This window comes from Triturus cristatus, chromosome 3_1 (assembly GCF_964204655.1).
Source record: "Triturus cristatus chromosome 3_1, aTriCri1.1, whole genome shotgun sequence".
Taxonomy (NCBI): Eukaryota; Metazoa; Chordata; class Amphibia; order Caudata; family Salamandridae; genus Triturus; species Triturus cristatus.
In genome coordinates this window covers 631,518,719-631,544,740 of record NC_140583.1, presented here as the reverse complement: position 1 = coordinate 631,544,740, position 26,022 = coordinate 631,518,719, and the positions used below count along the sequence as shown (strand labels likewise).

At 44.6% G+C, this 26,022-nt stretch overlaps 1 protein-coding gene across 2 annotated transcripts in view; it reads left to right on the top strand.

The window, feature by feature from the left end:
- Positions 1-26,022, top strand: part of MAP2K5 (mitogen-activated protein kinase kinase 5) — a 1,189,932-nt gene that overhangs the window by 778,854 nt on the left and 385,056 nt on the right. For both annotated transcript variants that reach the window (XM_085644598.1, XM_085644597.1), the window contains one exon: positions 11,498-11,527. In XM_085644598.1, the coding sequence (XP_085500724.1) occupies positions 11,498-11,527 (30 nt within the window). The remainder of the gene's footprint in view (positions 1-11,497; positions 11,528-26,022) is intronic.

Sequence of the window (26,022 nt, the reverse complement as noted above, 5' to 3'; positions counted from 1 at the left end):
CAATACTTACACAGAGCTATAATTTCTCCTCCCTTCCTCTTTTTTGAATGTTCATCATGTTGAACCCCTCCAAACTTCTTCAGATTTTAAACTCTCAACATGTGTAATACGTTTTGTTGTTATGTTTCTATACTGCCTAATATTTTTAATAGCATAAATATTCCTGTGGTGGTGAGCAAATCTTAACAGAGTGCTCCTAAGATGGTTGTATTAATGCAATCTACAGGCATTCCTTGCATAGTGGTGTCCACTTACTGTAGCGATTTTAAGTGGTCTTTGGCAATGATAAAATATCATCCAATTTTATTAAACTGCATTTCTTTACCACAACATGTACAGTTTATTTTGACCTACTGGCTTGGTGGTACATGGCCTCCTTTGCCACACTACTGCCTACCAAACAGAGGAATAACATCAGTGGCGGCTGGTGTTAAGGGGCGTAGGGGGCGTTGCCTCACTTACCAGGCAGCATCGTAGAAAACTAATGGGAGAGAAATTGAATGAACACCACCAGTGGAGCAGTTTAAAGAAGTGCTCACTGCTTGGTGCTCCCCGTGAAACTTTAAAGTTCAACTATGTAAAATAAATATATATATATTTTTACTTACTTTAACTTTGTCCCGGCCGGAGTCTTCCTGCGCAATGTGCGCATGTACAAAAGCTGGGCGAGAACTATTCCTCGCCCTCGAGGCACAAGTGAGGAGCGAGGAGGCGGGTGACATCAGCCTTGTGGGAGTGGCTGAAAAAAGCAGCAGTAAATAGGTTTCAAATGGGGCGATAATGAATTGGCCCAGGGCGCGGTCAGTGGAGCGCCATTCAGAGTAATGGGAAGGGGCAGGGCTGGCTCACAGTGCACTAAGTGCAGGGGGTGGTAACAATTACAGCACTCCTTTTGCCTCCGTAAATGAGGCTTTCTCATTGGGTAAGGCCGAGGCGACCGGGAGTGGCTATCCATTTAGTTTCAGTTTGGCAGGCAGGCAGCTCCTATTTCCGGGAGGGGTGTATTTGTTGCTGGAAAAAGGCGCCTGCAGCCGTGGTTTCAAACGACACGACACCGACACGACACAAGTGCAGGTAAGCTTTTTCCCTTTTTTTGAACTCCCGGACTTTGGCAGACCTGCTGGTAAAGTCGTTGCACAGTGGAAGCCTGTGGAAGCGGGCGCGGCTTGGCCTCCCCGGTGTCCAGGGGCCGCACTCGTCGCCGGGCTGACCTCGGGCTCCATCTTAAGCTTGTTCTGTTGGGAGGTGGTGTTCATACGGTGCAGGCAGCTCACTGTAAACTGCCACTTGAAAAGGGAGAACCTTGTTGAAAATGCGTTTAGAATGCTACAGTATACCTCATGCCCGGCCTAGCCAATTCCCTTTGAAGTATGTCATCTCTATCCTCTTAAGACCAGGCTTTCTTTCATTGCCCGCGCAGTATGTTCGCCTCGCTGTTTCACTGGTGTTTATGCTATTCACTGCACTAGGATTTCACAGCAATATGTTCGTGTATTTATTGACTGTTTGCCAGATTAGTTTAAAGATAAGCAGTCCTATTGGCTTCAGTCTTTGTTGCTTTCTTTAGTTTTTGCCAGTTATTTATTATCAGGCAGTAGATGGATGTGATTTTTTTAAATTGTGCTTGGGTTATGCTTTTTATGTTACCTTAAATGCATAATTTGGCAACTAGGGTTAACCTCCAGTTTCATGTTTGTGTGTATTGTATTTTTTACTTAAACATGTTGTGTTTATCATGACACTCGTGGCCAACCTAATTGCTAAGCCATGCTGAATTCGGGCACAGATGCAGACACAAATAATGTGTGGTTACTTGCTGTCAGTGCAATGTCCACATTCATGGCTGACTGATCGGATGCACTCCTTTTATGCACAGGGGACTATGCAATGGCATACAGTTTGGAAATTCAGGCACTTAGTGAGAACATCCCATTCCGATTACAGCACGGAAAACAATTGTTCTAGGCAGAACAGAAGGATTCACAGTGGACTGAATCTACAAATGCCCCTCAGCCCATCACCTGAAGTGCCCTCCTGCACCCCACTGCCTTGTCTCTGACACCTCCATCTCCTCCCAGCCACTAGTGTAAGGCCACCACAACCAAAGAAAACAAGCATTTGCAATGCAATAGGTCTAGCATTTACGCGAGTTTAAGATATCGGCATTGTAAATGATAATGCCTTTTATTTATGTTTTAAAACCCAAAACATAAATAAAATGCATTGACATTTACAATGCCAGTAGCTCAAACTTGCGTAAATGCGAGACCGATTGCATTGCAAATGCTTGTTTAAATTACGAAGAGCATGCAATACTGACATCATGTGGTTTTCTTTGGCAACTAATTTTACAGTTTTGTCTGAATCAAACAAAACCATCTATGGTTAAAAGAACGCACGTGTTGCTTGCTGGTGGCAGACAGGCCCACAATGAAAGTGCATCGACTTAAGGTCTATTGATCTGGTCTGCGATAACTGAAGGCAGCAGGGGTGCTGGAACAATTTTCAGAGTGGGGGTGCTGCCATCAGTGATGTGACTGAAATCATAGGGATTGTGTAAAATCCAAAGGTAGCACAAGACAAGTGTCACAAATGCACTACACTCGTTCATCAGGAATGTGGTGGTAAGGGTGTAGTATTTACCTGGTAAGATAATTAAAAGCTTACATGTTGCACTACTATGTGTACACTACAGTCAAAGGGGGATATGTTTAGTGCTGTAAGATATGGGGTATTTTGTAATGTATTTGCATATTTCAAGTCTACACCTTCAGAATTGCTTTAGAAACATTCTTGCCCTCTCAAATTTGCTGTAAACTTTGCAAGTCCCTCTTCCCTCGAGTCCCTCCTATGATAGTCGGCTCACTCGCTATCGACATAACACTTATCCTCAACTTTTCCGCCCCACCAATTTCAAATGTCACCAGCCGCCCCTGAATAACATCCTCCTAATTAGACTTAAAAATGTTCTTTAGTACTCACAACTTGGTCAATAAATAAAACCTGTGAAAACAGGAAAAATAACCTTTTTCTACCTACAAAAATACTGTTCCTCAAATAATACAAGGAAGCATGTAATCCCTGTGTAATAGCCCGTTTCTAATTTCCTTATTAGACTCAACTGTAATAACTTATACAGTTGAGTTCTGACAACTTAATTAAAGCTGCTGTCTGAACAGTGAAAACAGAACCTGGCTTTTCCTTCTAGTCTGTTTTTCTAGATGAACAGTGATAAGCAGATAGGCAATATTAATGGCATCGTTTTTATTGTTTTACACATTAGCTAGTTATAGGAAAGATAGAATCTCTACATGCTTCCAAATATTCTGAGGTACAAATTTTTAAAAAATCTAACTTGTATTAAACTGATTCTGATATCTTTTTTGGTGTGTTTATGTTTGCACTATAGATTCTATTTTTATGCATATCTACAAACATCCTATTTCTTTCATATGAAACAGTAAGACAACATGGATTTTAGCTGTGTGTGGATAGGGTGGTGGTGTGACCAGGTATGTAAGGAGCAAAATATTCTCTCCTGTATATTGTAGAGATACAGCAAGTCACCTCGGGAGTTCCATGCCCTTATACAGGAACCCTGCCTTGGGCCTCATTCCTCTACACGGTCAGGGAATTCCTCGATGACTGGTGAAATCCTTATAATGTATAACGAATGGGGGACTTCATCCCAAGGTTAATATTGGCAGTGAGCATACTGTTGTTAGGATCATGAGCAGGACTATATATGAAACTACAAAACTGAATAGGAATTACTAGTTCAGTAGGGGGAACTGACAGGGTAAGCATGGTGGGCTAAGACGTACAAACTCCAGCCTGAAACAAATTGATGAAGAGTAATAGTAATGAGCTAGTATAGCGCAAGCGGAGGAGATGCAAAAATCTGTGCTAGAGGACAAACAAACCCAGTCCATGCAGCGCTAGAAAATGCTAGCGATCCACAGGGAAACTAGAGCACGTCGAAGGCTTTAGATCCAATATAAAATAGTAAAGATCCCACCTAGATAATCTATATAAAATAGTGAAAGATTTTCCTATTCTGTAATCGCAATTTCATGTTACATTAAGACGGCGAATAGCATGTAGAGAACAAATAAAGGGGTCACTAGATAGACAACAGGACACGATTATAAGTGTTGGTAAGAATGCCACAGTAGGAAATCCACCACTTCAAGTGTCATATCATAGGGAACAAGCAGAGGGCACTTTAGTGATTCACATTAACAAACCCTTTAAAGGAGGACAATGATAGGCGGATTCCGGCCAGGTGAATTTACAAATCACAACTGACCCACAACCTGATGTTAGATAGCAAAGAAAATGCTGCAAGGTGCAATCTGTGAAACGCCGAAATCACTAGAACCAGGCAGTACCCTGTGGGCAGAAGAAATAGATGGAAATAGGTAGTGCCTAGTTATGAAAGTAAAGTGGGACAAACTGGCAATGTCCAGATAACAACCAAACCAGAAAAAACAGGAATTGCCGTCTGCTGCAGGAAATAGGTTGTGCTCAGCTATCACAGGTAACAGCCAAAAAGCACGAGAAGGAGGCAGAAACAAACTAGGAAATGTAGACGGCAAAAGCATGCAGTATCAGGCTAACCATGATCTCAGGGATTGCTGTCTGGAGGGATGACCCAAGATCTCCGGATTGTGTTTTTTCAATACATTTGTGTTAGCCTATATAAATCAAGCAAACTGCATTATATAGAACACAGTATTATTATGTGTGTGTATTGTGCAAGTTGAAACAATAGAGATTATCAGTGGATACTGAAGTGAAAATTACATTTGAAAAAAGTCCCTTATCTTAAACCATAACTCCAGGTGAAAATAGCAACATCCACCCCAGTTATTCATTAAATCTATTGATCGAAAGGGTGAATTAACGTGTTTTATGTAGCTTATTTTGATTTTAAAAGTGCATTTTCTAGTGCTCTAATATCTGTGTTTCAGCGCGGTTTCGAAAGAAATGTAGGCCACTCAGGAGCTATTGACTGCAATTGATATGCTCTTTACTGGGAAAAAGGCACAAATATGATGGGTAGAAATGGAGACCAGACCAAAAAATGTACAGAGTTCTGCCCACACATCTGTCATCTGGCCCTCTGAGATGCCCCTAGCAACTTTTCTTTTCTTATAGGAGGTTGCAGTATTGCCAGAAATACCCTATAGAACCTGGCAAATTATTAAAAAAGGTTCTAAACTGAAAAGGAGTTGATCCTCAGCAAAGCAGAAACAAATTATATGGCTTTCAGCCCCCACATTTCTTTCACATCTATTATTCTAATATATTCTGCTGTTTTGGAAAGGATGCAGAACTTTGATTATCTTGCGGTAGGCCTTGGTGATGGTATAAGGTGGGAAAAGTAAATTGGCAAAGATATTTCAGCATTGACCCGTGGAGTAGGAGCGGTCAAGCGTTTTTCTCTCATAGGTTTGGGGGTTCGATTGTTCCCTTATAATTTATTTTCCTAACGCCTTAGCAGATGCAGCATATAGCTCACATTTCTAGGGTGATATATATAGCCCAGGGTTATCTTCAATTGAAATTATTTTTTTCGACGTGTATTCAGGCTGCTCAATGGTGCACACAAGTTGCCATTAGATTTCATTTGACCACGACAAAATTAGAGAAAAAGCTGCATTGCGACCTTCCTTGCTTTGGATTAGGTCCTCACCTGAACTAATCTTCCTGAGGAATGCAATGATTGAAATACCGACAGACAACACAATGAAGCAAACTCCCATGGTTCACACATGGGTGTAGGGTTCTGATGCCCATTGGTAATGCAGAGGTGTGGTTCAACCGTTCTATGAAACACAAGCCTATGGTTTCACACATTTAAGAAGTTGTTCTTGTATATCTTTTTATAATCTAATTGGCAACATTTTTTAAATAATTGGAGATTTTGATCAAGATTATTTGCACTTTGGCTAATCAAATGTTTTGTTTACTATGCCATAGTGTTTAAAGATTGTTTGATATGTATAATATGTTTTTTGGCTTGTTATGTTATTTTATCATTTGCCATATAAAGATTTGGTGGGTGGGACTTGAAATAAACTCTTGCCTGACTTATATGGTCTCTCTTGAATCTCTGCCTCACTATATGTCTTTACACTGAACTCTTTCTATCTTATCTACCAGTTCTCCTGTCCATATACATTTTCACCTCTATTTTTGTCAATTTTATACTCACTCATATGCCTGAAATCGTTTTTTTTTTTTAAATAGACCAATCTCTGTATATATATCAGTGTGTGTGTATATAGCTTCTGGTGGATACTTCTAACCCAGATTCCTCAATTTGTGACTACCCTCACTCATCTGACTGTACCCGGAAACTCAAAGAGTAGTGCTCCTGCATGCCGGTAGGTGGTGTTGTGCGACTCTGTGTTGACTTTGTTCCACTCCAGAAGTAATGAGCGGAGCTACATATACGTGCCACCCATGCATGGTGATGTCCGTTCCTTTCTTTCCTGGCCTTCAGACGAGGATCTGGGGCTTCCTTTCTTCATACCGTGAAGAGATGTTTTCGCAATGATTTTCTCTCTTGAATTCTTCCAGTGCACAAGGGAACATGTCACACCCCTACGACTACAGGTTTTAATCCTTGCAAGGACTGGCACAAAAAGAGGTCTGTGACAGATCCTCACAAGATGGGCCTCTGGTGTTTGGGTTCTCCGAATGACTCCAAGACCTATGACATCTGTGCCCAGATGATTCCAAAAGCCATCTGAGAACGTGAGGTGAAGTTCTATGTGGTAAAACAGCAAGACTCTACACAGGTCCCAAACCTGGTTGAAGTTGAGAGAGCAGCAAATCCACTCCCACTCCTAAAGTCCATTAAAAAAAACACAAGAAGTCCAAATGGGTGCGAGGGCATCATCGTGTCTCCAGCTCTCACTCTTGTTCCACCGAGGAGCCCATTCCAACCTTGGTCCCAATGTACCCCAAGTTTCTGGGTCTGTCGAACACCTGGCAGCAGATCAAAGCCTTTACAGAGGTAATACTGCATATCTTCGTCACACTTGTGACTCTCTCTGCTGTGCCTTTGAGCATCAAGGATTCAGTCGGGTTACTGCTGGCGGATACACCGTCTGTGCCATTTATGCTCCTCAAACCCACTTAAGGCACTGCAGTGGCGCCAGTATAGATTTAGAGTCCAGCGCTAAAATCTGTGCGGTCATTTTGATGTCAGCGCTGCTGGTGCCAGAGGAGGATCCACAGCCTTTTGTGGTATCCGACTCTTAGCCAAATTTATCAAGGCCACTGCCTGATCCCAATATGGTGCAACTAATATTCAAGACCTCCCTCTTTGGAGGAAGCCTGAGTAAACCTCATTCCCAGCAGCCCGACTACTACACACACTTTTTAGACTCTGCTGGAGCTGGGGGGAGGGATACACCTGGTCACTCACTTGTATATGGCCTTGTTTGTGGACACACAGCCTGTTTTGCCCCTGTCCAGTGCATCTTGGGATGGAGAGCTTGGGTTACACACTGAGGAAGCACAGTGGGCAAGGATGTGTGGCCTGGTACAGTCCATCTCGAGCAATGCTAGATTCAAGATCATACATTTTCACTTTCTGAATCGTATCTACATAACACCGTTCATGCTACACAGAATAGACCATTCCAAACCACAGTACTTCCCTCGCTGTCACCCTCATATGGCCTCTTTGTTACACCGCGCACCGGTACTGCCAAATTGTTTACGCCTTCTGGATGAGAGTGGTTGAGAGGGTAACGGCAGTGGTGACAAATCCCCTGTTCGGCAGTCCCAATAAATTGCCTTTTGGTGAACATTTGTTTTAGAAAGGGTCAGAAAATGGCTTTTAAATTCCTACACTTACTCCTCATTCTTACCAAACAAGGCTTTCCGATCACCTGGTTGGGAACAACAGGCCCTGACTGGCTCAGAGGCGCTGGGAGGGCGACATGACCAAATGGGCTGTAGCTGAGATTGGCCAAGAAGGCTGTGGTACACAGACCTTCTTCACCTCTCGTCGCACCCTCCGCTCCGTCTCCCTCTCAAGGTAGAACTCCTCTCGCAGTCGGAGGGGCAGGTTTTACACCCCCACCTCCAGAGCCTGCACCTTCACGCCTGGAGATTGAATGGGGCAACCTGAATTCTTTTCTCTCCTGCCTGACGTGGTGGATGTTATATTATCGGCCAGGCGTCACTCCACCGAGTCTATCTACTCCCACAGGTGGTCTAAATTTGTTAAATGGTGTGGAGAGAAGTCTATTAATCCTTTAGATGCTCATCTTTCTGATGTTCTTTGTTTTTCGTTTTATTTTCTTTGTTTGCCTGATCAGCCGTCTCTTTTTAAATCTCTGATTGTTTTAAGATTCATTAAGGGGCTTACTAACATGTTTCCGCCCACTCCTTTTATTATGCCCCAGTGGGATTTAAATCTGGTTTAGCTTTCTTGATGGGTTCTCCTTTTGAACCTATGTATAGTTGCCCTTTGAGACTGCTGTCTTTCAAAACGGTATTCCTTGTGGCTATCACCTCAGCTAGGAGGGTGAGTGAGCTTCAGGCTTTGAGTTCAAAGCCTCCATTTTTGACCATACATGCTGAAAGGATGGTCCTCAGGACCAGGGTTGCTTTTCTGCCTAAGGTGGTAACTCCCTTCCATCTGGGGCAGTCCATTACCCTTCCTACTTCTATCCCCCCCCTCACCCTTCCAAGGAGGAGGAGAGGCTTCGCCGATTGGATCTTAAGAGGGCGATTTGTTTCTACCTGGATAGAACGAAGGATTTGTGACAGGACGATCAGCTCTTTGTGGGCTACGTTGGACGCATGAAGGGCAAAGCGGTGCACAAGCGCACTTTATCCAGGTGGATCATCTTGTGCATCAAGATCTGCTATGCTCTGGCTGGTAAGGAGCCTCCTGAAGACATTAGAGCTCACTCCACCAGGGCTAAATCGTCTACTTCTGCCTTGTCCAGAGGTGTTCCTGTGTTGGACATCTGTAAGGCCACAACTTAGGTCTCCCTTTACACTTTCGCGAAGCGTTACTGCTTAGATTCCAAAGTGAGGAGGGAAGGCCATTTTGCGTGCTTTGTTTTGCCAGACTTTTTGGTATAGAAGGGTGGACACCTGGCTTGGCAGTTCGGGCCGGACTGTTCCCATGAGGCACAGAGTCAAGACTGATTTGCATATGGTCAGGTCTACAATGGGGTGGCATGGTGAGCAAAAGAATGATGGATTTCACCCAGATTGCTTGACTGGGGATGAATGTTTTGATTTGTTCTGCATTCCGTCCATTAATTTTCTGTTTGCTTCCTCGCCCCAAGTGTGCCGGGTATGCCCAGACGTGGGTCCCGGGCTCACTGCGCCACTGGAATCAAGCTATCCTGGCTGAAGAGGGGTGTAACCCCGAAACCAGTCCTAGGATGCTTGTTTCCGGTCCAGGGAGGACCTGGCTTGGCAGTTTGGGCCGGACTGTTCCCATGAGGCACAGGGTCAAGACTGATTTGCATATGGCCAAGTCTAAACTGGGGTGGCATGGTGAACAAAAGAATGATGGATTTAACCCAGATCTCTTGACTGGGGGTGAATGTTTTGATTTGTTCTGCATTACGTCCATCAATTGTTTGTCTTTTGCTTGATGTTTGCGCAGCACAAACTTTGAGTGGACACTGTGAAATGTTACATGTCGGCCCTATGTGCCTATTACATTTGCTGGAAGAACCGTCCTTGTTCAAATCACCTATGATTTATTTTCTTAAATGTTCGCCACATATTTCCTCTAAAGCCCTTTGTGATACCACAGCGGGACTTAAATGTGGTTCTCACTTCCCAAAGATGTACTCCTTTCAAGTGAATGCACAGTTGTCCATTGCACCTCCTGACCTTAAAAACTGTCTTTCTGGTTGCAGTAACACCAGCATGTTGACTGAGTGAGCTTCAGGTCCTCTTGGTGCAGCTTCCTTGGCGTTGGCACACAGTGGCTGTCCTGGGTATCTGTAAAGCTGCTATCTGGGCATCAGTGCCCATGTTCACAAAGCACTAGTGCCTTGCCAGTCAGGTCTGCCAGTATTGGCACTTTGTCTGTTCAATCGGGCAGGACATTTTGATATGAGCCAATCCACAGACCCACTACCTAGGGAGGTACTGCTTTGGTATCTTTTACACGAGGTGAGGAACCTGCGGTTGGAAGAATCCATCAGAAAAACAAGGTACTTACCTTTGGTAACACTCTTTCTGGTGGATTCTCTATTTTACCGCAGATTCCTCAGTGCTCTCCCATATCCCTGTTCCGTTGAATCTGCTTTCCATCTAAAAAGGTCCCAAATTAGGCCACCTTACTGGCTCTTTCAATCTACTGATGGGATTCGCGTATGAGGGGACGGACCGACTTCTAAAAGAAACTGATGTCAACCCGTGCATGGGTGGCACTTGTACGTGGCTCTGCTTGTCTCTTTCAGAATGGAAAGAAGTCTGCATGAAATTGCACAGCGCCACCTACTGGTGCTCAGGAGTGCTGCTTTTTTGAATTTCCGTTTCCTGTCTGGCATATGGAGATATTCACAAGATGAGGAATCTGCAGTAGATTCTCTATCTACCAGAGAATCACAGAAGGTAAGTTATTTGTTTTTTAAGAATCATTGTCTCTTTCTGTTATTCTTTAGTTCTTCATCCATTTCTCTCTCCCCCGTCTATCTTTACTTCTCATCAATCATTATTGATGTATCTCGCCAGAAAGTGATTTATTTCAAACTGATGTATTTCTCGGTTTTGGCGTAATACCCGATCTAGTAAGGTTCATGTTGACTTCGGAAGGTTGAACTGCTGCATCTACCCTGCCAGTATTCGAAGCCTACGGGTACCTGACTGGAAACTGTCCACCTAACCTTGCCAGTGGCTTTATATTTATCTGTCTATCTCCTGTGTGTTTTCTCTTAATTCTTTCGTAATCGGTTGGTACGAATAAATGTAACTTTATAAACTGAATGTTTATTGGTTTTGTACGCGATAATCTGGTCATAGAATGTGCTGAGGTTGACTTTCTTACAGCATTCTCCCAGATGAACGAACGGGAGTGCCTTAATTATTCAGTTGAACCTGTGCTAAAGGGGTGCACCGCTTCCTTGCTTTAAAGTGATGAAGCTGCTATAGAACACGGTCTCACGATGCATCGCATACGTTTCTATATATGTCTTGAAGAGAGAGCGAGAGGGAGCATTATTCAGGGATGGAGGATAAGAATTATTACGTATGCCTTCTGCCCGGGCTACTCCCTGTGGAAGGATAGAGGCCATTACTGACAAACATTAATGCCCAGGGGGCGTTTGCAGCCTTGTCGTACCCGGTGATGATTTGAGGTGTAGCTCACAGCCCACTGCTTACCACACCTGTATGATCTCCCTTTCTCTCTCTCTCATTTTAATCAGGACTTGTCTAGTGGAAGTGATGCCCTCACATGCAAATCTTTAAACTCGTCAAATCTGCTTTCCTTCCACAGCTTGCTCTCGGGAGATTTCCATATCCTCAGGTAAGATTTTCCATTACTGCCTCGCGTCGCCATGACACTCATTGCTATGTATGAAGTGCAGGGAGTCACTGGGAGCCTCGGCAGCGCACACTGAGAAACCTTTCCCTCCACCTGGGGCCGATGCCTTCCCACCACTGACGACTACTGGTATTTTTGTAGGCGGCCTGCCCATCGCTGGCACTGCTTCTTTTGTTACTAGCGGGCTTTTGTCCGCCTCTGAAAATGTACCTGCCTGTCACTGCGCCAGCGTGTAATCAAAGGATGACTGGTCACGTTTGACGCCGCTTTTTGTGTTTAGGGTAGATTCTGTCACACCACTGCATATGATATTCAGTTTAATGAGACCTATCCACAAATGGAAAAGTATATTTACTAACTTGTATATTTACTATTACACCTTGGTGTGGCTCTAGACTACACTTTTTGCTATTCACCATTTCTGAGTGTTGATTGACACCTAGGTTAAATCAGTGTGTGTAGGTGTTTTCATAAAATAATTATTTTTTATTTTTTAAAAGCGAATAAACGTAATTAAAAAAAATGAATGAAAATATTATTAAAATAATTTACTTTAATTAAACACAATTTCAAAGGACTGCATATTAAATAAGAATGTTAGAAATGTGTTTAGTTAATAGTTTAAATATTATCACTTATAAATGTAAATAATGTATTTAATTAAAATACGCGATGCACATTTAGTTCATGTGCTGTATCATTTTATTTTATTAGTTAAAAGTTCAACTAAATATTTAAAAAGCCACATTTTTAGTTTGAATTAAATTATTTTTACAGAAATAAAATCTTCAATATTTTTCCCTATATTTTCCCGAGATCTTCGCCACAGTGGTCGTGGTTTCCACCTACGTGTGTAAAGTTACTAGTAGAAACGTTATACTTATAAATCCTGTTGTAGAAGGGTCCACCCCCTAATTTGGCCTAGATGTCAATCTATACTTAAAGTTAGTGAATAGCTAAAAAGTGTAGAGCTACACCAAGGTGTAATAGTAAATATACCAGTGGCTAAATATACTTTTACCTTTGTAGATCGGCCCCATTAAACTGAAGATCATATGCCGTAGTCGGACAGAAACCAGTCTAAACAAAAGTAGCAGTGCCAAATATATATATATATATATATAAGTATGTTGCAATATACCTGTTAGGGGGCATTTTTGGTGCTGGAGTATACTTAAATCTGTTTTGACACCTTTAGGACTGTAGTAACTTTATAAATGTGGTTTGTGACTATCAATCAATTTCACTTTATTTCGCCAATGGATAGAGCGATGGCATAAAAAGTATACTACATAAATAAAAGATACAATACATTACATTGATCATTATATCCATAGATACAATATAAATTACAGATCATGATAAAAAAAGATAAATAGTTAAAAGAAAGCAGATACAAGTTTGTGACTATCAATGGTCTTACTCTTTTGTGGGTGTGTTCGTATTAACATACCTCTACCTAAACCACTTCTTAAATGTCCCTAAATACTCTCATTTTATAGTAAGTGTTCCCCATTTCCAGCTTCTCCCTTTTACCTCTCCTACTCATACTAAGAAAACTGATACCCTCATGTGCAGAGATCTCCACACAGAAAACACAGCAGAGATAGAAGTCTCCATCTATAAGTTTGTGAACAGTGTTTTGAAGTTTGTGAGTAATACTACTGTGGTACTAATTTACTTACTACAAAATGCAGTTTGAGAATATACCCCAGAGTGTTTGTCCATTCATCCTGGACTTTGCTTCTCCTGCACTGGTCTTTATGTTTGAATATTCTTTTCAATATATATTTTTTTGATTGCCTACGTCTGCTCATATATGAAGGCTGCTTTCTTTCTTCTGATTGCTCCTGCTGTATATGTAGGTTGCTTCTCTACCCATGACGCTTCTTTCTATGCATATACCGGTTTCCTGCCCAACTCGGAATCTGCTCATGGGTATAGTGTTTTCCCCTGTCCACAGCTGACTGTTTAATCTGCATGTAGGAACCAGGAACGCAATGGCCGTAGCGGGCATCAGGTGTTTTCCTGGTGGTCTGGAAGGGTGGGGGCTGTTTTTGGTACAGTGGGCTGGTTTTGCAGCATCCGCCTGTACTAAAAGCAGCAGTGTTTCCATCAGCATCTCCCCACCGTGACCGGTTAGACTTAATTGCCAGGGCCTGTTTGTGTTCCTAGTCCGCCCCTGGTAGGAGCTGATGGCTTTTTGCATGCCTTAGAATATGTTTCTACTGTGTTATAGGGGTTGCCTACTCACCACTAATTCCGCACTTTATATAGGCTACCAGACCAACTATCTGATGGTTGGTGAGCTAATCTTGCAGGTGTCTCCTTTTGTGGATAGAAGTAGTTTATTCTTGTGGACATTCTACTGAGGCAGATGGTTGTATCTGTAGGGAGATCCTGCTGTATATCACATTAACGTTTGTGTTCCTGGTTTGCACCTCTAATGTGGGTCCCCCACTAAGAATATCCTCATTTGCCACACGATGGTGGGACCCAATAACAGTGACGCCCCTATGCCATCTGATACCCTTCGGGCCCTCACGTTGAATGTTAGTGGTCTCAAGATCACAGGAAGCTCCGTAAAGTGTTGAATTATTTACATAGACAGAATATAGATATAGCCATGCTTCAGGAGACACACCTTCCCCCCAATAGCCCACTGCTTCGACATAGAGGGTTGTTTGAGAACACACACGCTTCAGGCTTCACTACTCATGTACGAGGAGTGCGGACATGGGTTAACCCTAAATCCCAGTTCTCATTGACACCATTAAACACAGACAGCGATGGCCGTTATGTTATTTCCAGGTGCCGCGGGAAAGGTATGGAATTAGTGATTGTTAACATATACAGCCCTAACTTTGATTTCCCGGAATTTTATAGAACCCTTGCGCACACTGTTGGTAGTCACACAGAGGGGAGTTTCCTGTGGGGGGGAGACCTGAATCTGGTCAGACACCCAAGTATAGATGATCGGGGGGCCCCGTCAGATGTCCCTCCGCCGCAGCTAGGGCGCTTGAGGACGCCATGGTCCATTATGACCTATGCGATGTCAGGCGCACGAGGTATCCACACAGGGGAGGTTAAACTCACTACTCTGCTTATCATAATTTGCACACCCGGATTGACTACTGGTTAGCCCCCTCCCCACTTATTGCCCAAGTCAGAGAATGCTTAGTGCTTCCTCACTCTCTATCGGATCATTCCCCACTGCTGTTAGTTATCACCGCTCCCCGGAAGACTATTCCGCCGTTCACATGGAGGTTTCCCCCTTATTCGCTTTTAGAACCAGTCTTTAAGGAAGACCTGACTGAAGCCATAGAAACTTTCTTCACTATCAATGTGGGGTCCATAGATAGTTTCCAGGTGGTTTGGGAAGCCTTCAAGGTCTATATACGTGGCATAGCCATGGCCAAACATGCTGGGGTTCGCCGCTCCATCCAACAGTGACTAGCCGATCTGGAAAAGAGATTGGGAGTGTTGGAGCAGCATCAACTAACACATGCCGATGAAGCAATATCACGCAAAATTAAAGAATTGCTGGTAGACTACCATGGTGCGGCTGACAGCCAAGTTAAATACTTCGGCAAATACGCCACGGCACGGGTTTATGGTGAAGGTGATAGGCCGGGCTCCGTACTCGTGCAAATATTGAAGAAAACTGTTATCGTCGGAGGGTATAACGCTAACGGAGGAAAGGGAAATAGCGGATAGGTTTAAACAATTTTATGCCGATCTCGACACATCTCGTTCGACAGGATCGGAAGAAGAAATTTTAGATTACCTTGCGCATATTAAATTACCATTCCTCACCAACACTCATCGTGAGTTTCTCATGAAGCCCATAGGAAAAGATGAAATTCAATTGGCCCTCTCGGGAATGAAGGCCTCGGGGCGCCTGGCGTAGACGGCCTTACGGTTGCCTTCTACAAGGCATTTACTGATGTTTTACTCCCGCACTTATCTGCCCTCTTTGAGGACATTTGTGTCGCTAGCACAATGCCACCTACGATGCGTGAAGCTATCATAGTTGCAATCCCCAAACCGGGGAAGCCCTCGGTGGAGTGTGGGTATTATCGCCCACTCTCCCTGCTTAATGTGGACACTTAATTTTTTGCCAAAATCCTAGCTAACCGCTTAGTCCCTTTAGCTCCGTTATTAGTTGCCCCGGAGTAGACAGGGTTTATCCCGGACAGGAACCTCACTTACAATCTTCGCACGGTATTCGGGGCTGTACAACAAATCAAACAGAATTCTAAGGCGGTCGCAGTTTTTCTTGAACTGGAGAAGGCTTTTGACTCTGTTGAATGGCCATTCATGCGTCATGTGCTGACCAGAATGGGATTGGGCCTGGTCTTCCTTCAACTGGTAGGGATCCTCTACAACTCTCTCTCCGCCAGAATAAAAATAGGGAACCTGGTGACAGACTCCATTGCCATTTCTAGAGGGACGCGACAGGGTTGCCCCCTGTCTCCTTTATTATACGCTCTGGTTGCCGAACCCTTGGTGTGTGCACTAAGAGAGTACCATAGCCATAAGGGTATGCGTTTCCCAAACTATGTACTCATTGTGTCCACATATGCTGACGACACGTTATTATACGTTCGCAACCCTGAAGTAAATCTCTCCTCAGTCTTACGGGAGGTGATGCACTTTAGGGCGCTGTCGGAACTGCGTGTGAATTGGCCTAAGTCCACATTTTTCCCACTCACCCCGGCCATGATCCCCTTTGACCAGGATTATCCGGTACAATGGTCCACGGAGACGATAAGATATTTAGGCATACAGATACACACATAGTATTATGTGAAAATTATGGTACCGCGTTCAATAAACTAGGGGATGACGTGGACGTTTGGATCAGACTGCCCCTTTCTCTTATAGGTAGAATTTCCATAATGAAAATGGTGGTGCTGCCCAGGTTCATTTTCCTTTTCATGAACATCCCCATAGTCTTACCATCCTCCTTTTTCCAACGAGGTACCAAACTATTGATCAAACTGGCCTTGGCGGGTAAACAAGCTAGGGTGAAATGGCAGATACTTACTTTACCGTATCACATGGGAGGTCTGGGTGCGCCAGACCTAAATTTATATCACAGAGCGGCACAGAGTGCCTTGGCCTATTTTTGGAGCCACGGTTCGCCAGACGTCCCGCATATTCGTTTGGAGATTTTCGATACCATAGATCGAAGAACAGGCATATTAGATTCCATTAACTCGACCCATCATGCGTGGCAACACCTATTACAACTACAAGCTGGCGCCCTCTTGTACGCCCCGGCAATGCCAATTGAATGGACCCGCTGGCTACAACCATGCAGAAATAAAGGAGTTATACGCGCGTTGCAATCCTTAAACATCCAGACGGAAGGGGACCTATTCATTAACGGGGCTGTTAAAAAAGAGGAAGATCTGGTGCCCTTGGTGCCTACAGTCTCGCTCTTACAGAGGTTCCAGTTTCACAGAACACGGCACGCGTTGCACGAATTATTGGGGGAGGACCTCCAGGAACCCCTCTGAGTTGAAGGAGCTGTCCTATATCATCAAAGCTAAGTCTTCCCATAAGATCGTCTCTAACATATATAAATTATCGATGTCACATAGGGCGAACCATTATACCAAAGCCAGGTTGGCCTGGCAACGGGACTTGCAGGGCGCCTTTAGAGGACGACATATGGACTTACTGTTGCACTAACACGCAACGTGTCTCCTTGAATGGCAGACATAGACTTATCCACTTCAAGTTCTTAAATAGGGTATACTATACCCCAGATAGGCTACATAGATATGGACTGAGAGACTCCCCTGCATGCGAGCAGTGTCACGCTCATCTGGCTGACTTTTTACGCTTGGCCTGGTCGTGCCCGGGGGTACAAAAGTTTTGGGACTTAGTCTTCAGTGAACTGGGGAAGATCACAGATTCGACTGTATCCCCGGACCCTGCACTAGCCCTTTTGGGATATTCCAAGCACATTCCCAGGAACAAACGGAGAATGGTTGATATGGGGCTCCTCATTGCAAAACGGAGGGTGGCGATTGGTTGGTCTAGGGGCCCTACACCCACAAGGGCACAATGGTCACGCAACATGCTTTATTGCAGTACACAAACTGAAAATTTCAGCGAGTTACTTCCCTCCCGGAGCCGCCCAAGAACTTCTGGGAACTTTACACGACATACCTATCTACCAGAGTTGCTGACACGAATGTTGGGGGTAATACCACTCCCGACAACACTAATTCTCCTCTTCTCAATTAACCGGCTTTTAGGCTTTTAATTCTCCTTCACTAGCAGCAGGTTTGGGCATTGGGTGGCCACAGTACCCCCTGTTCAACATAGAACGTATTCGAGTGGTGGAGAGGGTGTAGGGTTTGGAATTCAGCTCAATGCACAGGTCTGCCGCCTTTGTCCTTCTTTCACTTGCAGATGTCCTGTTTTATTGTTGGTATTTCTGTACATAACTGACCTCTGCTGACCGTATATGCTTTTGTCGCGATCCTACACTGTGCAACAAAATTGTTTGTATTTTTATTCTTGCAAAATGAAAAAAAATAAAAAAAATAAAATAAAAAAGAATACCCTCATTTGCACTTACTGCTCTTCTTCCAAATCATTTATCACTATTCGGGTATTTAATCCTGTGCCATTATCTTATGCTGGTTACTTGTATTAGTATTATTAATTGGTATTCGTGTGGCACACAGTTTGCAATTAGTATCACACTTTCTTCAACCTAAGTTGAATTTAAAGCAGGTAATCGGACATTGGAGGAAGAAAGGTACACTGAGGTGCGGATGGAAGAGAAAGTCTGAACTGACAAACAAAAGTGGGTAATTGGTGATGTATACTTTTGTATGGTTAAAATGAGAACAGGTATGTGAAACAGCAACTTAATTGGTTAAGGAGGGGAACAGCCATTACAACGCGGTTTTTACCATGCGCAGCTTTTACATCGCATGCGTTACAACGCATGCGATGTTACAACGCAATGCCATTACAACGCAAGTCTTTACATCGACTTGCGCTAGATGGCGTGCTAACATTACAAATTGTGTAGTTTACTATCCCAACACCTTCCCTACTGTTGAGTGGACTGGAGTTGGAATAGTAAATTACACTTTTCTAATGTTAGCACGCCATCTAGCGCAAGTCGATGTAAAGACTTGCGTTGTAATGGCATAGCGTTGTAACATCGCATGCGTTGTAACGCATGCGATGTAACTGCACGCGTTGTAATGACACGCGTTGTAATGTCATTTATCCAAAATGTCTTTGCTATGTAATTTCCTCCCTCTTTTTCAAAATAAGATTATCTTTGCCCTATGCTGAACAGCCATGGGGAAATGTTTTGGAGGAGGGGCGTCTGGTAGTGTGGATCTTCGACATTCAAGGCACAGTGATCCCAGTGTACTCAGACCCCAGGACAGACATTTGCCAAGGTTGCTGGGTGGGCTGCCAATGCCATCTGGCTTAAGTCTGCCTTGTCCAGTCCAGCTGCCCTGCCCACTTGATGGCAGTGATCCAGAGCCCAGCGAGGCAGGCAATGGGCATGATGGTAGCATTTCTGTTGCACGTGGTGTGAAACCAGAATTCCTTTAGGATTAGTATCCAGAATTTGCTTCAAGCACGAGTAATCTCGGTCCCTTAGCCTTACTTACCTTTAACAATCCTACAATCCTAGTACCCTGGATTGATCCATTATGTGATGCAGCCTTGTAAACCGAACCTTTACTTTCCGGCATAGGATAGTTGCTGCTTCAGCGTATCTTAAAAGAGACTGAGGTTCCGTAACCTCTCCACCTGAATTGGTAATAAATCCAAGAGTTTAGGACTCAAACACAGAAGTGTGGTGGGAATTGAATTTTGGAAATTGTTAGCAGTTAGCTTATCAACAATTTCTTTTTGACATGTAAGTTGTTACTCTTCCCCGTATGCCCCCAAGTAATTGGGGCACTCCTTAATGAGGGCAATAGTCACAACTCTTAAATGTATTCTGATTTGATTGATTGAATGCGCGAGGAGCAGCATCCAGAAACATGGTTTTGATTTTTACACCTATTGAAATTCCTTTAGAAAGCTTCTAACCCGTCTGTTGCTTTCCCAGATATTAATCCACTAGGCCTTCTTACAGAGAATTAGCATAGCTTAAGCAAACTAGACCTGCAATTGCTCTGCACCCTGAAACAAATGGAGTGGTGCGATGTAAAGTCGGCAGGTTTCAACAGTAGTGCAAAAGTAGACCCGAGTGATGACGCCTAACCCCTTAACATGCGCTACAGATGTAGTGGAAGAGTTTAGAAAAGAGGATGATGATGGCCGTTATAGTTGCTGTTGATGAAGCAAGGGGACTGGGACGTTGACATAATTTCAGGGTTTTTGTATATAGTTATAACCAGTGGAAAGCCACCCAGTCCACAATCTTGGAAAAGCAACTATTTGTGGTCGTTGCTTTGTCAGTGGAGCATGTGATGCTCAAGTTCAGTTGGGTGTTCATGGCTAGAAGTAGTGAAGAGCTGGCAGTGACGCTGTAAAGATATTCTTTCTAGGGGCAGTATTCGATTTGTTTGTTTGTAAGTTGTGTGGCCCAGAACGTCTTGAACATACTAGCGTCAAGGCACAGACCAGCAATTATGCAAACAATTCCACATAAAAAGCCAAGCTCAGCAACCAAATTGAAAAAAACCTGCAACGAAGCTCAAATAAAAGCTAACAGCTGATTAAAGCAATTCACAATAGTCCTAAATATGTCTAAAATTAGTAAAAATAAAAAAGTTGAAAACCTTTCCAGAGCCTGCAAGAAAAGCCACTCCAGATGATTATCCGGATACCTTTTCCAGGGATCAGGACTGTTAGTACTCATAATTTATTTATTTACTTGTTACTTGGCTGCTTAGCCTGTCTATCTGCTGTGCCTGCAGATTTTCAGGGCACATTTTCAAAGAAAGATGTTTTCCTTCTCCGTCCCAGTGACTTCAAGAGTTCTGCAACGTTGAATGGGAAAGTGTTATTGTCACCAAGTAACAGCCACAGCAAGCTAGTCTCTTGTATGCCCGTACCATGGTTTGTTTCCTTTTTGACAGTAATTCAAGCACGTATTTTTACCAGCATATCGACTTTCTTCATATATTTGGCCCTAAATTCTGACTTCTGTTGGAAGACGAATTCCAGATTCCTTGTTAAAATCTTAATTTTCTTTTTTTAATTTCGGATATTTTTTATTAGAATTTTGTGTATAACAGAATTATGTAAACCGACACGGGGTCGACAGAAAAACAGTAGCATGTATATTAACGAAAATCGTCTGAGCATAAATATACAGTAGTACTTTGCATAATATACTCTAAAGGAAACCTCAGTTTTAAAATTATACAAGGAACAGTAAAAGAAAAAAAGAGAAGAGAAAGTAAAGTAGAGAAGGAGGGGGGAGAAGATATAGGAGATTATAAGGAAAAAATGGAGTGGGGAGAGAGGAAGAGGGGGGCATCTAAAGTAGTTCCTAGGGGTATCCGAATGGTGAACACTTTCTAATACAAAGTGGTTAAAGGAGGGGTGGAAGAGAGGGTATCCTGGTGTAGAAATGGTAGGAATAGTCAGATTTGTAGAGGATTTAGAGTGGATATATAATTGTAGAGTCTCTCCCATAGTTTATATTTTTCCTGACCTCAATTTTCAGGATGATGTTTAATGAGTTGTTGGCACCGCTAATGAACTGTGTCCAAACCCCCATGAGTGAACGGATAGCTGATTGAGGTCTTTCCACTCGGAAAGTATGGATTTAAGGTCAATAGTTACGAGAATGTCTAAAAGGAGGAGCTCCTCTTCTCCGAGAAAGTCTGTGATTTCAGGCCGGAAGAGCCCTAGCTCAATAGATGCAAGGTCAAGTGACCATTCAATGTTTAAAATGTGTGAGATGGTTGTACAACTCACAGTACACTCAAATCTTGGTTTCCACTATATTACAGACCTCAACACAAATGCCCTGCATTCTTGAATGGTAATTGTGCACCAGCTAAATACCTACAGTGTGAGGTATTTGCCCAGTGAACAATTACCACGCCATTACAAGTTTTCCCATGCAAAGGGGCATGAAATGAACGTACATAGCTTGCATACCCAATTTTTGCATGTTTTGCCTCTTTTCCAGCAGTCTTTCTCTTTCTCTTCATACCAGTTTTTCCTGGTGCAAGGTGAAAGTGAAATATTCACGTAGTGATTATTGCAAAATTCATAGTCCTGATTTGGGCGCAAATGGGAGTTTACGCGTAAATCAGTATTTGTGGGTTAGTGTGAATAAGGCTCTTGGCTTGCCTAGCTAAGTATGGATTTTTTTTTACATTTCTTTATTCAATTAATTTATTTAACAGAGCATTCAAACCAAAAAATTTGAAATGGACTTTGGTTGTGCCAGTAAAATTATATTAGGGAAAGTATCATCCAATTATATTGAAGGATGTCACTGGAGCAGTTGTAGCTTGGGAAGAGGGAATCTTCTTTGATCGCTGTCTTTGAAGCGCAGTAACAGCTCGTCCCATCCCTAACAAATGAGGAATTTCCGGAGGCCTCAGATTTCTTCCACTCTTAGGGGCTGATTAAAATCTTGTTAGGAAAGCATTTCTACCGAATCAGTTCCAGGATGCACACCGGGAGTCCCACCGAGCGAGTACGATGTATCCATATGTCACGGGGGCACCACTGGGGGCACGGCTTCTGACACACAACCCGAGGGGATGCCTGATTGTTCCTTTACGCCTTGGCCACAGGACTGGTACGGGCCCTTTAACTCCACCAGAGAAACCCGTGGGGAGGAGCCGACTGTCTGCACATCAGACCACGTCATCCAATCGGAGAGCCCGGGACCTGGTAAAACGAACCCGGAAGAGAAGAAGGACGCGAAAGCCGGAGGAAGCGAGGAGAGCCGAGCGAAGGAGACGGAGCAGAAACGAGTGAGCAGTGGAGAAGGAGAGACGACTGAAGGAGAGTGCGGAGTCCGAGAGACGGCGCCGACGGAGCCAGGAGGCCAACGGAGACGCTACTCGCCCCGCCACGTTCCTGGAGGAGCGTGGCTGGGAAAGGTACGTGATCGTATCTTGAGTCTGTCACAAGTACGGGGAGGGACGAAGTGAAGAGGGTGAGGGAGGTCACGGGAGTACGGGGAGCCTGAGTGTTGAGGATTTTTTTTCTGTGGGTCAACCACGCTCCCCCCCTCCAGCCTTCTCTACCTACGTTCACCTCCTTACTTCACCTGAGTTACAGGAGTCACAAAAGTTGGTGGTAGCCCCGGTGATCCCTCACAACCCTTTCCCCCCTCAAAGCGCCCTTGGTCCCTACAACCCTACTCACCTTTGTGTCCCTCTGTATCTCTTCCCTGGGTCACGGACGGAGGAGGAGGAGACGGTCCCTACGGAAGAACCGGACGGAGAGAAGATCCCTACAGAGGAACCCTTAAACCGGACACTGACTCCTGGAGCAACAGACCTCATCCAGAACGTCAAAACAAAGAACGCTTATTGAGCCAATAAAGTCCGCTTCTTTATCTCATCAGTGAATCCCTGTGTTGGTGTATTAGGTGAACCACCTCCCTCCCCACATCGTCCCTCACACCATATGTGTATGGACTCGGTTCGGTCAGACTGCCATTACATTCAATGGGAGCCTGTGTACCCAAAGTGAACACAGGCTCCCGTTGAAAAAAGGGGTGGGTGGGGAAAAGCGTGCACCCGGTGACGGGCACTTCATGGTTCCCGCCACACTGTGCATGCATGGAAAGGGGAGACCCATGGGTTCCTCCCGTGACTGAATCAGAAGGCCCCGGATGAAGGGGGGCCTGCTGCGGCCCCTCAAAGTCCGATTTCCTGAGACGTTTCATCACAGCATAACCGAGTCTGCATGGCTTTCAGAATCGGTCATCATACTCGCTCGTTCGGAAACCGTCCCCATTGAGCTGCACGAATCCGCTTCGAATGACTCAGATTGACTGAATCTCGTTTAGAACCGATACGGTCATCGCGGAAGGCTTCTTTGCATCGTACTTGGTCGTTAGGAAAGGGGGACAACTCCGTCGGAAACATAGGCTCTGAATCGGATTTGCCTTTTCCGAAACCCGTTTGTAGCCCTTCCTAACAAGATCGTAATCAGCCCCTTAGAGTTGCGCTCCCTGCCATATTCAGGACGTCAGTGATTGGTACATGCAATCATGGGGTGGTGAGCTTTCCAATGGCATATGATGTTGTGCTTAGCAAGGAGCAAGGCTAGGTCTAATAACAAAGCTATTATCTTATTCTTCTTAGTGCCCATATAGGGGCCTAAGGCACAGGCCTCCCAACTATGTAAAGTGGTAAACTCTGTTGCCCGAGCAAGTTGCGAGGTAACAGTTGATCAATACTGAGACAAGAACTGCCATCAACATCGCATATGGCGCAAATCAGCGCCTAGTAAATGACAGCAAGAACAGCAGGCTTCTGCCGTAGGTAAAACCTCATTTATCTTAGCAGGAGGGGGTATAGCCTAAGCAGTATATAAAATGGGATGCGTTTGAACCTTACGTTTCTAGAGACAGTGTTCGAGAAAGCCAGCATCCTCTTCCATTCCTTGGCTTGGAATGCTTCCTCCTCAGTTCTGTTTAACACTTATCTTGGAAATTAGTGAAGGAAATATGGGAATGCTCACCAATGGCCTTGGCTAGATAGCTACTAAGCCTACACCCATTGCCCATAGTGTGGCGGTACTGTATACCGGCGTGGGTGTGTGGCTCTGCCTTCACAATTTTTCAACCAGTACGCAATATGTGGACCAGAGTCTGATGTGTTAGGAATTGCTCCTTGCGAATATTGAATTGCCGTGTTAAAACATCGAAGGGGTATCAGATAGCCATCTTTTAAGAGGTTGCCTATAGTTATGCCCTCAGAGTGCCAGTGTTGCAAATCCCAGGATGTTCCGCTTGAGTCCTCCTGGTTCAGCCCAGCAAGGGGTGGCAGGTGTGTAAGGAGGGGTCAAGGCTGAAATCTATAAACCTCTTCAGAAGCAGAATTGTGCTCTACAGATCAGATGGGGGTGAGGAGGATTGGGGGTAAGCGCCATGGCAGTGTCGTCTAGGAGGTGTTCGGCCAGCCAGCGACTCACTCATTGCAATTGCACCACCACATACTAATGCTCGAAGTTTGGATACCGTAAAACCTCCCCTGTCCGTTAGCAGTCTAAGCTTCACCAGCAGGTGAAAAAAGTTCACAAGTAAATGAGGTGGGACATTAGTGAAGTAGTACAAGGGACACCGCAGTGGCGTAACGATAATTGAGGGGGTCCCCCTGCAAGGTACGTGGAGGGGCCCCCTCCAGACTCTATCTCCTGCCGAAGTGCAGTGCTGAGGGAGCCCCCTGGAGCTTGGGGCTCCCCCCCCCCCCAAACACTGCGGGGGCTTGTGTTATGCCCCTGGGATACAGTAGCACAATCATTTTGGGTAGAGCGATTCTGACCATCACCAAGAGTGTAAGGCGTCTCCTGAATACAACTTGGCTCTGGATTGCTGATACCATTCTGATATTATTGCCATCCAGAAGAAATGCTACATTGTGATAAATCTAAACCTGTAGATACCTGAACGTTTGGGCCTGCCAGTTAAGTGCACCCACCCCTTTCCCCCTCCCCAGCCCAATGTCTATTCTGGTTGCCATAGTGATAGGGAAGATAAGTAGATAAAAACTCTGGCCGCCCCCACCTGTACGTAAACAAGCCGAGCTAGCACTCAGATGTACCGCACCGTGAGGGAGGGAGGGTCCTTGAAGGAGGGCGAGGAAGGACAACTGAGTGATAAAGAACACCAAAATGTAATAACGTGTCCCAAACACAGCAGGTCAACATCCCTTGTCCAGCATAGATGACAAGTCAAAGCACGAGGACGAGAAGGACCAGAAGGCACTGGATGAGCCCGAAGAGCTCTAGTCACCGCCGCCTCAATAATGCCCTGCACCTTCTCTTTGGACATGAGAGGCACGTCACCCCCGGAAAGGCCCTGGCTCCTAGGGTGCTTAGGGGGAACCAGAGAACCCTCAGGAGTGGAAGAGGAGGAAGAAGACACCAGGTTGTTCCTCTTAAACGCCCGCTTGCGACCCATGGCTGCAGAAGAATGGAGAAGCAACCCTCCAGCAACCTATATGGAGGAAAACCCACCAGCCAACAACCAATGAAAATACACTGGCTGGAAAAAAACACCAAAATGCAAGCCGAAATAAAAGACCGGGTACAAACCCGTCCTACCAGGTCTCCGTGATGTGTGCAGTCCGGGCGAAGAGGCAGCCTCGCAAGCCCGACCCGGAAACACAGCCACAGGAGGCTTCCCAAGAAACCGCTCTGCCCCCATACCACTAGGGAGACGAGGAGAGGAAGCACCGCCAGGAGAACGCTGCAGAGGGCTCTGCCGTCGCAGAGAACCAGACCGAAGACTCCTCGGCACCGCCACAGGTAGGAACTAAAAAGGTAAG